The sequence below is a fragment of the Lichenostomus cassidix genome, chromosome 2 (genome assembly GCF_008360975.1).
Source record: "Lichenostomus cassidix isolate B80296 chromosome 2, HeHo_3.0, whole genome shotgun sequence".
Taxonomy (NCBI): domain Eukaryota; kingdom Metazoa; phylum Chordata; class Aves; order Passeriformes; family Meliphagidae; genus Lichenostomus; species Lichenostomus cassidix.
Genome location: NC_139482.1, coordinates 61,842,730 through 61,858,904, shown reverse-complemented (window position 1 = coordinate 61,858,904; position 16,175 = coordinate 61,842,730). Strand labels below are relative to the sequence as shown.

Below are 16,175 nucleotides of genomic sequence, written 5' to 3'. Positions count from 1 at the left end.
AATTGATAAATATTCCTCTTCTCTGGCCAGGACATCAGACAAGCAGGTTCTAATTCAGGCTGCCACATCTGAACTCATCAGTGAGGATGCTAGGGGCTGCCATTTCTTTATGGAAGCAGCACTTTCATGTACATAAAGTCCAAAAAGCAGGCGTAAGATGGTCTCGTTCAAAATACATCAGTCATCAAACCACACACTCAACTGTGAATTTACCTTAAGCTAGTCCTTCTTTTCTTACTTAAGGGGATTACTTTCTGACATGCAAGAAGTCAAACTAATCTGCCATTTTAAAAATATAGCTCCACCTTTGAGGCAATATATGAAAACTGGAGATGTATTTGCCTGTATTGTATATAGCCTACTGAAATTTATTCCCCAAAAGTAAACTACAAACTTAGACCAAAAGAAAGAAGATGTTCTGTCTGGAGTGTCTCAGGAAAATTCTTCACTGCATAAATGAATGAAGAGCATAAGAAAAGGAAAGAGATTATCCCTATAACTGGATGCAGGTGAGCAATTCTGCTTGGGTTCCAGTACAAGCTAGCTCTGGCCTAGGAGTTGTATTGTATTGCATGAGTATAATGCTAAACCTAAGCTAATAGACTCATCTTGTCAGAAAGGGTTAGGGGAGTGCTCTGCAGAAAGCTGACACAACCACATGGCTTTTGGATTGGAATTGGCACGTTGAGTCTGCAAGAGGTTAGCAGGTCAAAATTGTCATTGTCTGCACCTGTGAAATGACCAAACTCCACGGAGAGAATGGCCTAACTTGAAATAATACTATTAAGGTTGTTCAGTTTTAATGTCCTTTTTTCCACATTTATTCATCTAGGTATGGAAATGTGCCCATCACAGGGATAACTCTTCACATGTCCTTTAAAGGAAATGGTGTATCTTTCAGCTGAGTAATTCTGCTTCTCTCAAGATGAATCAACAATAAACAGAGGGATGGTTCATTATTAGTTTCAGACTAATGGGCTGAAAATGTCAGAGTAACTTCAAAACATCCTCTGCCATCACTTTCAGAGGTGTTGAACACATCCTTTATAGAAATAGAATAAACAGCTAGCATAATTGTAGCTGTGGTTTTTTAGTACCTCCACACATAAATAATATTCATGAAATGTAGTATTACAAAGAAGAACCAACATTAACATCCTAGGTGAAAACTTGTGCAAATAACCAGTCCTCTACTCTTGAGAGAGAAACCCCTGTATGTGGACTAGGGTGCCTGCAAAGGCATATTCTGCACTGTGGAAGAGAAAGGAAAGATTCCAGTTGTAAGGGGACAAAAATACACTCTTTTCACATTTGCTGTATTTCCAGTATTTTCAGTATGTAACTTCTTAAAATACATTTAACATCCTTGTTTTCCCTAACTCACAGGCTTTAAAGGTCATAATGTACAGATAATATTCCCTAACAGTCTTTCAAGATTCCAAGTTAGTTACTACTTACTTGTCTCTCAGATAATGATGCCCTATTTGTCCAGAAATGTCTTCTATAGCAGAAAGAATGTGATCGAAGGCCTAGGGAAGTGAAAGTGGAATTAATATCTTTACAGAAATAAAAAGCATAATTAGAAAATAATTTATTTCAAGTTAGACCAGGTAACTATGCAGAATAATGTGATGGCTGTTAAAATTTTTTTTCCCATTTACAGAAGTACTACTATAAGCTTTTCTTCAGAGGTCCTCAACTTTCTAACCAGTTCTTTATAAAGTCACTAGGTACTGTCGAATGACAAGGGTCTCAACAAGAAGGTACTTAAACCCCCATTTTAACACTTAATTTTAAAACTTTTTATGGACTCATATTACCATCTCCATTTCTGCCCTGTGAAGTACATCTGCCAATATAACTGTGATTATCTCAGTTGAACAATTTCCCTAGTGTTTCATTTTAGATGTTTCAGGACTTCATACTCCCCTCAGAGAAGCAGGCACCATTCTTTAAATATCTAGGGCCAAATTTCATTCTGAGTGTATTAGATGGCTGCTAGAAGTCTGGATGTTTATAACTCTTGATACAAACCAAGGCAGCTACAGGTACAATTTGATCTTTTTCTGTGTATAGTTATTAACATTTCGCTCTGTACATTGGAATGATTACTGCAGAATATACAGATGCTAGGTTTGGAACAACATGGCTGATGTTTGGCACTGGTGGGGCTGTATCTCAAGTCCTGTGTTCAGTTCTGTGCCCCTGATTTCAGAAACAACATTGAGGTCCTGAAGCGTGTCCAGAGAAAGGCAATGAAACTGGGAAAGGGTCTGAAGCACAAATCCTATGAGGAGCAGCTGGGGTTGTTTAGTCTGGAGAAAAGAAGACTCTTTTCTTATCCCTCTCTACAACTACCTGAGGTTGTAGAGGGGGAGGTCTTATCCCTCTCTACAACTACCTGAAAGGAGGCTGTAGCCAGGTGGATGTCAGCCTCTTCTGCCATGTGTCAGGTGAAAAGACAAGAAGAAATGGCCTTAAGATGTGCCACAGAAGTTCAGAACAGATATCAGAAAAAAAGTTTTCACTGAAAGAATGGTAGGCACTGGAATAAGTTGCCTAGGGATCTGGCAGAGTCACTGTCTCTGGAAGTGTTTAAGACTTGTCTGGATGTGGCACTTGGGGATAGGGTTTAGGGGTGGTTGTGGTGGTGATGGGTTGATAGTTGGACTAGGTGCTCTTGAAGGTCTCTTCCAACCTTGATGATTCTGTGATGTCTTATAATCTTCCATCCTTTAACCTATATTTATATTGAAAATATATGTTTTCTTTTACTGAATGAACACTTTATAATGTGGTGTGAAAGTGAATTGGAAAAGATTGTGTTTCAAAATATTCTAAAAGAGTAAAGAAATTCAGGGACACACAGCATTCACACTGAATTAAAACTGTTTTAATTAATCTGGAATTTCAGTATATAATTATTCTGTACTGGGGAGCAGACTATCTTTCTATGTAATATGCAAGCTACAAAGCCTGCTTTCATACTTTTTCCAAAAATTAACAGTTTTTAAGAAGGAAAAATAAACTTACCTGCACATGCTTTGCCCTAGCAATCATCAATAATTATCCTCTTTTAGATGAAGAGAAAGAAGCATGGACCATCTGTGCTGGAATGAGGCAGTACTCCCAGCCTAATTGAATTCTCAAGTGGAAGACCAGAACTTTCATATGAATATCCCCTCACAGGGCTCAAACCAAAGATAAACAGCAACTTAAAAAGAACTTTTAAAATGTTTGAAGGATTTTGCTTGTGAAATTTGATAGCCCACTCCCTCCAAAAAAAAGACATTTTCACTAATAATTTTGTTTTCTCTTAAGGTGCTCTGTAAAAATCCAAAAGATAGCATAGGGGTTTTTTAAAATATCTTACTCTGCCATGAAGTTTCTCATTCAGTTTTGGTTCTCTGTGTTCAGTTTTCTTCACTTTCAGCCACTGTACCAAAGGTTTGATAGTCAGTCCCTAGGGTTGAAACATGACAATAAATACTTGTGAGTTTTCTTAGACTTTCCTCCAGCTGGTGTCGTTAAACAGAAGTAAAGCACATTTGTGTGTCATTTGGTGGTTCTTATACTTTCTCAGTTGATTTCTATTCCTTCTGGAAGACAAAATAATGTGATACCCTCAGCTTCTGTTACAAGACAACAGTGGAAAAATATATCGTCTATGGGAAAAATATGGTAGTGTAAGAGAAGAAGTGCTTCCTATACCATTGAATATGGTATTTTCTCCACATACCAGGAGTTTGTGAACAAAATTAAACTTTCTGTAATACACTTCAGAAAAAATTGCAGGCTGGTATCTACTGACATATTTCCATTTAAATTACTGGTTTTTCATCTGGAAAGTGGTATTTTGTTTGGATGTTAAATACATTCTACTCCCCCTGCTTACTGTTGTATTTTAAAACAAGGACTGAGGCTCAGGTAGATCAGCTTAATGACTGTATCTCACCACTAAAAGCACTGTTCCCTATAGTTATTCACATGAGGTGAAGGATGTTTAATCAGATATTAACTTGACACTATTAATACCAAGCAGCTAAGACCGAACAATTTTTAGCACAAAGGAAATTGTGTTTTGCCCCATGTGGTCCCATATGAAAACATAAAATAGGATCTCTGTTACTAAAATTACAAATTCAATTATGCTTTCAGTTCAGTGAAACAATATGCAACCTTCATCTGAGAACTGCTTTAAGCATTCAGTACTTTTGGGGGACTCCTTCTCCTTGCAAGAAGCATGCTTAAGAAGTCAAATTACCTGGAAAATGACAGTAAAAAACACAACAATGATAGTTGTGCTGACAAACAGGTTTCTGTCTCTCACTTTTTCCTTATCCAAAAGTGCAACAAGAGCAAAAGCAACTGCTCCACGTAGTCCACCATAGGACATCACCACCTGATCTATTATCTCCAACTGGACGGTTCTGTAGCGGTTAAGAATCCACGTCTGTAAAATGACACCTGTAATAAACAAATGTCAGCATGTCTAGAAATACCTTTATGGAACGTCAGTATCCCAACCGTGTGTAACAGAAATGGTGCCACCAGACCACCTTTATAACAATCTACACCATCTACTTCCCCCTCTGGATCACTGTCCTGCCCACTTGGTGCCTTCTCCTTTACATCAAGCCATAGCTATTAGGTGAAGCTGCTTCTGTGAGCCAGCAGCCCTTCTGAGAGTGCCGCACAGGCATTCCAGGGAAAGTTCTGCCACATGCTGAGCTTGGAAATTTGTCAAGAAAAAACAGATATTCTAGCACTGTCACTGGTGATATGAATAGTCAGTTAACAGAAACGGGTTAAAATAGCACTGATTTAGGGACTAAGTGTGGATTTGCAAATCACTGCAAATGACATTTAAGTCATTGTTCACTGAAGGGTTGCCTAGTTATGCTAGCACTGTCTTCAGACCTACAAGTGAGATGCTGCCTGCTGCAGGAGAAAAAGCTCTGGCTGTCTCAGTGTATCCCAGAACTCCCTCCATACAGAGGGAAAACAGCTTCACCACTCCTGCGAGTGGCATGGCATGCGTGTCCCACTGCAGCAGGCCAGGGCTGTTAACCAGTGCAAAACAGATACTCCTCTTTTTGGAGAACTTTGAACTTGTGCCAAGGGAAGAGTGTCTTGTCAGTGTAAGGACTTCTGAAGGAGGGGACCTTGGAAATGCCACCAATCTGACTCCTCCAGAGTATGCGAGCTGCAATTATGTAAGACCCAATATCATCAGATATTTACTAATTTGTTAGTGTCTAAGATCAATTACTTTAGTGGGTGCTTACTGTTATTGCTGAGTATTTACTATTTACTTATTGATCACATCTATTACAGGATTGTTAACCACTCATTCCAGGAACACAAGTGCCAAAGACAAGACATGGAAAACTCTTTTAAGCACCTCAGGCACATTAGCAGTTAGTGAGAGGCAGCTTAATGAACAATGTTTGCAGACTGTTTAGAAAAGGAGGACAAGGGGCTAGGCACTTCATTCAGCTCAGGAGCTTCTAGACAGAATAAGAACACCGGATCTAGGAAAACTGCCAGCTAGTTTTGTGTGACCTGTTATTTGAATTTAAGTTGAGACAAACAGGCAAATAAGCTAGTTTAACTTATTCCCAGGTGTAAGTACACACACTAAATCACTACATGTGTTACTCTCTACCCATACTTCATTCTACACCTTTTTTGTGATTTTAGCAAAACTAGAGCAGAACTACATAGCTGAGCAAACCATTGTTGGTATTTTGAAATGTTTGCAAACTTATATAAGCCCAGTAAATTGACAGTAGGTAATCACTACCTGCCACAGACTTATTTATTCAGTTTTTCATCAGTCCCTGCTAATTATTTCTTAAGCCAGAGAACCTGCAGTGTAATTACATATGGTCTGGTATCACTGTGTGTCTAAAACCTGAAGTCAACCATAACATTAGCTTAAGACAATGTCTTTAGTGCCAGATTGAAAGAGCTGAAGGAAAGATATGGCTGACAGGAGTCACATCTTTTGTTAGGCTGCAAGTTAAAGAACAAAGTCCATTTTACTAGGAGATTTTGCCAATACCTTTTGCTGGGTCAACAAAGCCACTGAATAATTCATGTTAACTTCTGGGCCACTCATATCCTCACACATGGTCAAAAATTAAATCCTGCTATATTTTCAGCATATGATGGTATCCTTTCTCTTTATACTCTTTTTATACCCTTTTTATACATTTTATACCCTTTCCCATTCCCTGTACTTTTCACTCTCTGTACCTTAGCCCTACATGCTTATAACCCTTGTACTCTGATAATTTAGCCTAGTTCGGGGGGAGGTAATTAGAATAGGGGGACAATTACTTCATTTGTTAAGTTTCTTATTGGGGGATTTTAGATAGATATGCTAATTTGTGAAGTCCATAAAATTGTATACACGTTGTACCTGGTGTGCTTCATCGGCGTGGTTCCACCTTTGACGAGTGTACACCTGGGATCCTATTAAAACCAAGGTAATACCCTTTTTCCCTATACTGCAGTGTCTGCCTCTTATTTTTACCAGTTTTTAAGGCATCAATGGAGCTTCCTGTGGAGATCTACTCTTCTAACCCAAACCCAACCATAAATTCAACTAAAATAAATTGAATGTTTTAAAGGAACAAACCTAGAACTCAAATTTTTCTTTCGGGAGAGGGCTAAAGAAGATGTGATTATGTCAGCAGTACAATGCAAGAACAGGAAGGTCACCCCCTTACCAATTACTCTATATACTGAGATGAAGACCAGAGTCAACAGAATAAAAGCTGTATTCCAAGTCCAGATGTCTGGATCCACAGCTGAAATACCGAGGAACATGAAGATAATAGTTTCTGCTCCACTGGCCATCATTTTCATGGTATATCTTACAGTTGTAGAAGACTGTTCAGATATGTTAGCCTTGACATATTTCTGACAGCAAATGCCACAGAAGGTTATCCTAGAAAAAGAAGCAAATGTTCAGAAAATATCTGTTGCAACATTTAATATTATTTACATCTGTCTGTCACATAGTGATGAAAACCACCATTAATTCCCAAGAGAAAACACACTCAGGAGAACTTGTGGAGTCTATCCTAGGTAAAAAGCATATCTCAAACATTCATGCTGATGTGACCTTGGGAGGTCTGAAGACAGCATTTCATTAGAACACAAAAGACTTTAATTCTCTTCAGATTACCATGTTGCTTTCGATGCAAATTTTTAAATCTTTTTTACATTAGACATAATCTTAAACTAACGATCTGTTTGCAGAAAGATTTTCAGACAAGCAAACATGACAAACATGACAGGCAAAACTGAGAAGAAAGGTATGCCAGGAATCAATGGATACTAAGAGAAGAAAGACCACAGAGGTACTCAAGCCAAAAGAGGTAACATTTAGACAAACAGTAACAGCCAGCCAAGACAGAGAGAGCAGAGAATAGTGACATTCTCATGGTGCCTTAGAAAACTATTGCTTTAGTTACACATTGTAGGAAAAGATGTCAGTACAAATGGACAACTGTTAAGTTTGAAGTATTATTAATAACAGAAAGGAAAGAGTCATGTCTGTATTTTGCAAAGGAGTTCTCATGTTGCACAGCAGATACTGGAAAACTTGCATTCCTTTTCAAGGCTGAATGACAGTATTTGAAAACTACAATCTAGTGCAGTGTGAACACAGTATTATCCAGCATAATCTTAATGAGTGTCATATTCTATAGCTGTCCTATATAATTTAGTTCTTCCTTTCAATCTTTTTAAAAATCATAGTCCCTTCTCATCCCATTCATAAGCAGCAATAAAAAGAAACTTACGCCAAAATAGCAGAAAGAGAAAGCATCTCTGCTGTGAGGTAGGACAGGTAGGAAATGATAAACACAAAACCAGGTTCAATGATCCTCACATGCTTGGTGAAACGACTGACCAATGAGAGCAGGAATGCAAAGAAAATGCCAACCAGTGTCCCACCAAGGCTCACCACAAAGAATGACACTGAAAAACAAAACATAACACAGCTTAAACAGTAGAAATATAAGGATTTGAACTAGTTTTCTTCCAGAGAGAGAATATCAAATGCCAGGAAAATCAGAGAAAATTTTGGAGGACATGTCAAAATCCATTTCTAGGCTCAAGGCTTTTGAGCACTTGGTACATGAATGTAGCATTCTGTAGGAAAACAAGCTTACTTTCTGTTAGGCCTCATCATTTTTCTTTTATTGAAAACCCACTACATTTCTTTGTACTATTTTTTCCCATGTTCTGTAAACAAATGTTTTTACAAAAGCATATTATAGAATATGACAAAGTCACTATTAAAACACTTATTCATAAGATAGTGTAGTTTCATGTAATGGGAAATAATGACTAAATTTTTAGGCAAATAAAATTCCTTGATAGTTACTGGCAAACATTACTTGATGGTGATCAGTGGTAAGGAGTGAGAATGCCTATATGCAATCTCGATTTTCCTGGAATGCAGGGAGAGAGAGCATAGACTGAAGCAAAGGAAATGCTATTAAATACAAAGAAGATATATACAGCTGTCAAGCTTGGTGGTCTCAACAAATGAACTCCACATCTCTTGCATCTCCTCAAAAGAAAACAGATCTGATTAAGTTTTCCAAATATTCAGTAATATTTACTTACTTATTTTCTTAAGACATTTGTCTATGCCATACGAGTGTGGGAGTATGAGTAATAATGGAAAGGGCTGAAAAATAGCAGTTGTAAATAGCATAATAATATTTTGTTTAGAATACTGCATATGTACATCAATTATGTGATACAGAATTCACTTCTACGCACCTATGCCTTTGAGACATTCGATCCCCGTCACATTCATTGGACCTATTGCAACAAAAGATTCAAACACATTGTACAGCACCTGGAAAGAAAAGTAGACTAATTTAATAATTGCTCCTGAATTGAGCCTATTAAAATAAACTTTTTAGGGGCCTCAACATTATGAAGTCTGAAGTTTATGACTGAGGCAAATTCTGTCTGAGGGGAGAAGATTTTGTGGATTTTATATTTTTTTCAAAAAGAAATGTAGTGGAGCAAGAAGAAACAAAACCAAAAAGAAAGAAACAAACAAAAAACCCCACAAAACAAACCCAAAAACTTCGCAACATTCTCACTTCAGTATGTTCCTATGTATAAGTAGCATTGTAACATATATAGGTGTTTTCTAAAGCATTTCTCGCTGTAAAATTCAGGTATTTGAAAGATTCATTTAATCACATTTATGAGATAAATAAGATACTTTATAAGACGATAATAAGATGCTAATAATAAGATGCTGAATTGAAATATATTGAACATATGTAAAGTAAGTTGAACATACAAGAGAATAACTTATAATAATTGTACTAAAACTTTTAAAATAATTGACTAACAGTGATAGACCTGAAAGTTAAGAATTGATATTATCCATATCTGGGCCTAAGGAGGGTTATATGAGCATCATTTTTGACAGATGCCAATTTAATCTGTTCTTAGTTTCTCCCGTGATGGAGGAGAACTTTACTATGGCTTTCTCAGCTTTCCTTGTTGCAGCTAAGCTTGGTAATTCTAATCATATTCACCAGTCACGGTATACAGGTTACTTTTTTCCTATAAAGGCAGTCTTTTATGTATTTATGTTTAAAGAATGCTATACCATCCACTTTTTTCTGTCTTCCAGTCTTCCCTTTTTTAAGGTAGTAACTCCACTTTTTCAAACTGCCTCATAGGCTGTGCTTTCTAAGTCTTGATCATAGTTGCTCTTCCTTCTGGATTTTCTTCAGTGAACAACTAAATTGGCTTTTATTTGTAGACTGAATGTGTTCATTTCACAGTAACAAAAACTCCTTTCCTTCTGAAAGCCAGTGATGTTGATACTTGAATTCATCAGAGTTTTATTTTAATATTTGTTTCTAGTAATACCCCAAAAGTACTAATGATCCTGATTTCCAAGGGCAATTAGGTTTCTCTGGAAGCCATACTGTCATTTTTAAACTCGTGAACAGTTAGGCTGCTGCCAGTGACCTTGCAGTGCCTTGGTTTTTCCTTGGTTGCAAAAATTAAGTCATTGAGCCTAATGAAAACATCTTACCCTCCTTAGGAGATAGGCCGGAGCAGGAATAGGAAATTATCTAAAGGCACATGACTAAAGCTAACTGAAGCTGCATAGCAACTTGGTTACATAGCAGCTTTCTGTCTACAGCACCATTAGCACAGCAATACAAAACTATTTACTACTTTATTCTGGGAAAAAAAATGTGTGTGAAAAGGTGTTTCAATCAAAATAAAAATATCAGTAGAAATTTGCGAAACCTCTAAGTCTATTAAAGTCTTTCTAAGTAAAGAAAACCCTCACACTTGTTTGCAAAAGAAACCCCAAAAACCAGAAACTTTCTAAAATGTCACACCATTTTTTCCAAATTGGCTCTTTGTTATATCTGCTTGATAAACATCTGATCAAACTAAAAGAGAGGGAGCAGGTATAAACACTTTGGCAAGTATTTTTTCTCTCTCACTGGCTGAGGTGTGCATATGAATTATGGGCATAACATAAATATGCAGAAAAGAGTATATGCATAAAAAGATAACAGCAAAGGAAGGCTTAAAATCCCTGGAACTAATTTCATTAAGTCATGAAAGCCATACTTGAACAGCAAAGGCAAATAAAACATGCACCCCTGAAACTTCCTTTGAAGTGTCCAGCCCAGAACTGTGTGTTTTTATGTCACTTACCAGCTCCAAATAGCTTTCATGCTCAAACATCTCATCCTCTCAAAACAGTGTTTGTAAGCAAGACAGAAAACACCATGAGCTGCACTACAATAGGCCATGAGTAGATACACTCTGATAGTACAGTGTTTCTTTTAAGGGAAAAATGCACTTCAGAAGAAACCCCCTAGATTCTGGGTGATTTTGGGATATATAATTTACTTACCACAGTTACAGCATCATTCAGAAGCGATTCTCCAAAAACAATGATGAATAGAACTTCATTGACATGGACTTCTTCAAACACTGCCAGAACAGCTACAGGATCCACAGCAGCAATTAAGCTGCCAAAGAGGAGGAAGTCCAGTAGCCCAGAGTTAAGTTTACCTTTAAAAACAGAGCAAACAAATGATAAGCAGAATCATCTCTGTACTATCAATAGTAATGCCAGATTGGGATTTTGCAGATAATGCCAAATCCTGGAAAATAGAAATCCCAAGGTATCAACTGGAAAGCATGTTACAGTGACTACTTAAGAAGTTCTGCATTGAGTCATCCCGTATCCTACATGTTTCAGCATTGGCCCACGTGTATCAAAGGTGTTTCTGGGAGCAGGACCAGTAAGGCCTGTTCTTGTGGCAAGACAGTTCCAGATCTAAACTGGCTTTCTATTTGTGTGTGGTGTGGTTTGTCTAACTTGACTAAATTATCCCAGGATAACTCAGAACTCACAAGATGTTAAGAGGACCATACCAGCACTTCTGAAGTAAATGTTCCAAAATATTCCATGTCACAGGTCAAATTTGACTTTTGGTCACCAGGAACTGCTACAATCCTGCTTAACTGCACTCAGTGCAGTCGAGCACCAATTGTGGCCTCCTTACTCACTGATAGGTGCGGTTAAGCCACTTGTTCCCAAATTAGGATTCATGAGGCTGTTAAATTGTCTGCAAGTGGACCATAAAAATAGATGAAGGACCAAAATGTACCTCAACATGTTTGTGTTGTAGCCTCTTAGGAATTTTGGCAATGATTTCAAAAGTTTTGAAACTACAAAACTCTGGTGACAGTGTAACCCGGTATTTTTTTGTTAACCTTCTTTCAGTTATTAAGGTTATTTTGTTCAGTTATGCAAACCAACCGAGACAAGCATTCACTGTCATTTTAAAAGTAGCAGAAAAGGCAGAGCCACAAAAACCACTTTGCTCAGCTTCCTAAATTTCTTGTAAAATTTACCCTCTTCATGAAATCAAGAGTCGCAACCCAGTCATTTTTTCTGTGGAAATGATTTCTGAGCAGTAAAATTCCCTTTGTGTTTATTAACAGATGGAGGAGGAAGCAAGGTTCATTATGAAGTGATGGTGCCAAAATTTTATGAGGAAGAGCAAAGAGTTGAGCATTTGTTCATTGAAACACAATGCAGAGGCCCATGATCAAAATTATCAGACATGATTTCTACAGAAAAGAAGGAATCATCTAATTAAATGGTTTGGAAGCATGAGTCAGACAATGACAGTCAGTAGCTGTAGCCACAAGATCAATATTGTTTGTAAGGTACTTCCAGAACAACATGGCCACTCCTCTAGAAAGAACTCTGAAAGGTAATTTTTCAAATTCAAAATATTTTATGCTTAGAATGTAATTGAAACAGAAACCAGATTCTGAATATTTTTGATACAAAATGGCATGGAATTATTTACTCAAGAAAACTATACTTATATGGGCAGTCAGAGAGATTAGTAGACAACACCCGGTTATATGTGACCACGTCCAATAATCTGGTGGAGCTGCAGTGGCATATATTCCCTTAGCTGTTATCTGCCGATCAGATTAGCTGCAATGTTTTCTATACAGTTTATAGGGACCTTGATACGGCCCTGAAAAGAGAAACTCATAGCTTGCACAGACATACAGCTGCCTTGTTTTTTCAAAAAGATAGTCTTGTTCTGACACAGACATATTGGGCTGTGAACAAGGACTGAGCCAATTGGTTTTAGTGTGAGAGTGGGATTGAAGCAGTGACCTTAAGTCTCTGCCAAAAACTCTGAGAACAGCCTTGAACCTGAATCTAAGTAATGGTTCCACCAAATGTCCTTCTCAGGCATGCTCAAGGAAGGAACAAGCCCAATGACAATAACTATCAGATATCAGGGTATAATGGAATGTAAGGTTTGAAAATAAATTGGCTCACTGAGATTGCTTATCTTTTTTATGTGTTACCAATTATAATCATTGGTACATTCTTTGAAGACTTGCAAAACTAGTGAGCAAATATTTATGGGAAGATTAGGACACATCTATTATTCCTACAAAGCATTGTCAAGAGGCATGGAGTTTCTGAATCAGATTTTCATTTAGACTAATAACAGATGTTATTTTCAGTTGGTGCATGACCATGGCTTCCTCCAGCTCATCAATGACACCTGAGAAAGGTGAATTAACTGGGCCCAGTTTAAGACTTTTAGACACACTCAGCATGTTGCAGCTATGACCCAGATTGTACAGGAAAAACTGTTCTAAGCATTAGTCACAAGCACAATATTGCATGTGTTAGCTCTCCAGCAGATGCTGAGCAGTTCACTGCAATCAGCCTGGAATATTTAGGATAATTCTTCCTATTCGGTGGAAGCAGACTGATATGACTCTTGGTTAACAGGTAACATGCTAATCTTTTTCTTTCACTTCTAAAGAAGGATTTCTTCATCGCTATCACCTTCTCTATTTTACTTCTGCAAATTATAATATCTACAGGGGTATTGAATGCAAACAAAGAGCTGTTTTTATGTTTATTTACGTAGGAAATCTATGCAATCCAGTTATGATTATGTGCTCATACTCATGGACGTTGCTACAGGCCCATTGAATGGCAAAACTGGAAGTCATTTGGTTTTAGCTCATCTTAATTTGTAGTGGATTTACATTTCTACATTTTAATTATATTACTTTTAGCATTATTCACTTCAAATGTAGAACAAGTGGGAGGGAAACAAAAATATGCCATAGACCTTCAACCAGAAGGTAGAAGAAAACTAGACACTGAGTAACTCATCATTGTCCTATCTTCAGCAAGTAAGTGAAAACAGCAAGGTTTTTCACAAAGTGTGGTGGTTAGGTCTTGACCTCTTGGAGGTCAAGACAATAGATTTAGTGGATTAGTAAGTCTGTGTCATGTCGATATTTTAAAATCCTACTCAGCTTTGCTGGAGAGTGACATAGTTTGAATCAGGGACAGCCTTGTCTGGCCTTTTTCACAGCTGAAATTAGAACTCTAGTAGGTCTTTGTGGCAAAGACAGGTCCCCATAGTATACCAATAATGCTCTTTAAAACATTAAATTTCACCAGGAATGTCAGTTTATTGTTTGCCTTTATTAACATTCCAATATTTCTCTTGCAGAGCTTTAGCTGTGACCTGTCGTAGGGGCTGATTCTCCTGTGTAACTGCAAGTTCAGAGTTCTAGTATATACTGTCACTAAAACATTTGCATACTGATGAAACAGAACACGTGACCATCAAAGCCAGCTCTTGCAGTTATCAAGAGTCATTTACAGATTGGGAGGAGAAGAAGAATTTAGGTGAATTTTTCCTCTAAAATAAATTATTTTGGAAAACAGTCAACTTTTCTATTTCACATACTGTAACGAATTCAGTCATTATCCTTTAATGACTTAGAGCAACCTATTTTTAAAGTAATTATCATATATTATATTTCCCAGAACAGGATTTTAATAAAGTAGTTTTGGTCATATTTTTTTAATTTTTCTGAGCATCTTGGATATTTCAATAAAGAAATCCTTTTCCAGTCTTTAGTAGCAATATATTGGTCATATACTTTCTTTCTGAAAACCTTATTTTACCTGTAAATGTGATATTGTGGATTAAATATATTGCTTGAAGCACGGGAAACCTCTTATCTACCTATAAAAGTCAAGGGTGTTTGCATTTGAGCTGTAACCTTTGTATCTTCCAAAGAAAATATTGCTGCTTCTAAAAGAAGAGTTACAGTAAGCTAAATATCTAAGATGTATCTATCAGAGCTGTCTAAATCACAAACATCTGCAATTACATAAGTCTCAAATGAAAGTCTAAAGAGATTAAGTACTGCTTTTCTGTGCCTCATCTGGCAGCCCTGTGTCCTTATATCGCAGCGTAATTAAGACAGAGTGTGTCTTAGAATCATGGAATGGTTTGTGCTGGAAGGGACCACTGGCAACCTCCAGTTCCACTAACTGGGACACTTTCCACTAGACCAGGTCGCTCAGAGCCCCATCCAACCTGGCCTTGAACACTTCCAGGAATGGAGCATCCACACCTTCTCTGGAAAAAGCATAAGCAATAGGAAACCCTCACTTTTTGGATTTGAGGTCTAGGAGATTGTGCATCACCCACCCTTTCAAGGCCCTTTGGACTGCTCCAAATAAAATGTCTGGGGGGTTTTTTTGTTGTTTTTGTTGTTTTTTTTTTTAGTGAGACATCTGCTAATTCCTTCTGTAAATCTCAATTTTCAGTTATGATTTCTAGACACAGAAGACAAACAAGAGATGTGTAGATGGGTCATACATATAATACCCACTCAGTAGCCACCTAATATTACAAAACACATTATAAAATAACACTTAATTACATTAATAACATTAAATACATTAATAACACCTAATATTAAATAACACTAAATATAACAATATTAAAGCTGACTTAAGGAAGGCACTTCCATTTCACAGTAACTTTTAAGGTTTCTATCACAGCAGAAAGAAACAAGCCCTTCAGTGTGTATTTTTGTCCAGATGTCCATTAGCAGAAAGAATCCTGAGCTTTATCCTGAAAGTGTTCTCACACATTTAGAGCAGGACAATATGAGAGACATGGATTCAAGTATCTTTTTGCTTTCCTTAGGGAAAATTTTTCAGGTCATCCTTAAATTTGATAAAGGTGTAACAAACTGCTCCCATTAACGCTGAATTTTGCTGCTGGAAAGAGTTGCTAAATTGTAGCTCATCACCCTCCTAACAGCAGGTATACAGTAGCATTCATAGTTGTGCCTTCATTGATCAAACTTACCCATTATTCCTGTCAGATAGACACCATAGAGAGATAAACCAGTTGTGGCAGCATTCCAGACTGTCCCGATAACAGCATACAAAAGGATGGAGCCAAGATTTCCAAAGAATAATCTATTTGGCATAAAATATCCAGCATCCAAAACAATGGGGGGCAGCAAATAGAAGAAAAATACAGTTGGTGTCAGGGAGAAGGAGGCAATGTGATCTGCTGCCCATACAATGCCACCGAGGAAGAGGCCGAGGACAATCAGCAGAGCACTTTCTGGAACAACCCGAGTGACTTTGTGGGACAAGTGGAAAACTGCAAGGAAAGAGGAAAACAGCGAGTCAGAAATGAAATGGAGAAACAATTTGAGCAACAATTGTTGTTCACTGGCAGGTTTGACTTCACGCAAACTTTTTG

At 37.4% G+C, this 16,175-nt stretch overlaps 1 protein-coding gene across 4 annotated transcripts in view; it reads right to left on the bottom strand.

Annotated features, from left to right (window-relative positions):
* SLC9A3 (solute carrier family 9 member A3) overlaps positions 1 to 16,175 on the bottom strand; it is a 59,241-nt gene that overhangs the window by 15,812 nt on the left and 27,254 nt on the right. For all 4 annotated transcript variants that reach the window (XM_085051778.1, XM_085051775.1, XM_085051777.1 and 1 more), the window contains exons 2-9: positions 15,771 to 16,073; positions 10,940 to 11,100; positions 8,809 to 8,887; positions 7,818 to 7,995; positions 6,738 to 6,958; positions 4,265 to 4,467; positions 3,374 to 3,463; positions 1,459 to 1,529 (exon numbers count right to left, since the gene is read on the bottom strand). In XM_085051778.1, coding sequence (XP_084907904.1) covers positions 1,459 to 1,529; positions 3,374 to 3,463; positions 4,265 to 4,467; positions 6,738 to 6,958; positions 7,818 to 7,995; positions 8,809 to 8,887; positions 10,940 to 11,100; positions 15,771 to 16,073 — 1,306 coding nt within the window. The remainder of the gene's footprint in view (positions 1 to 1,458; positions 1,530 to 3,373; positions 3,464 to 4,264; positions 4,468 to 6,737; positions 6,959 to 7,817; positions 7,996 to 8,808; positions 8,888 to 10,939; positions 11,101 to 15,770; positions 16,074 to 16,175) is intronic.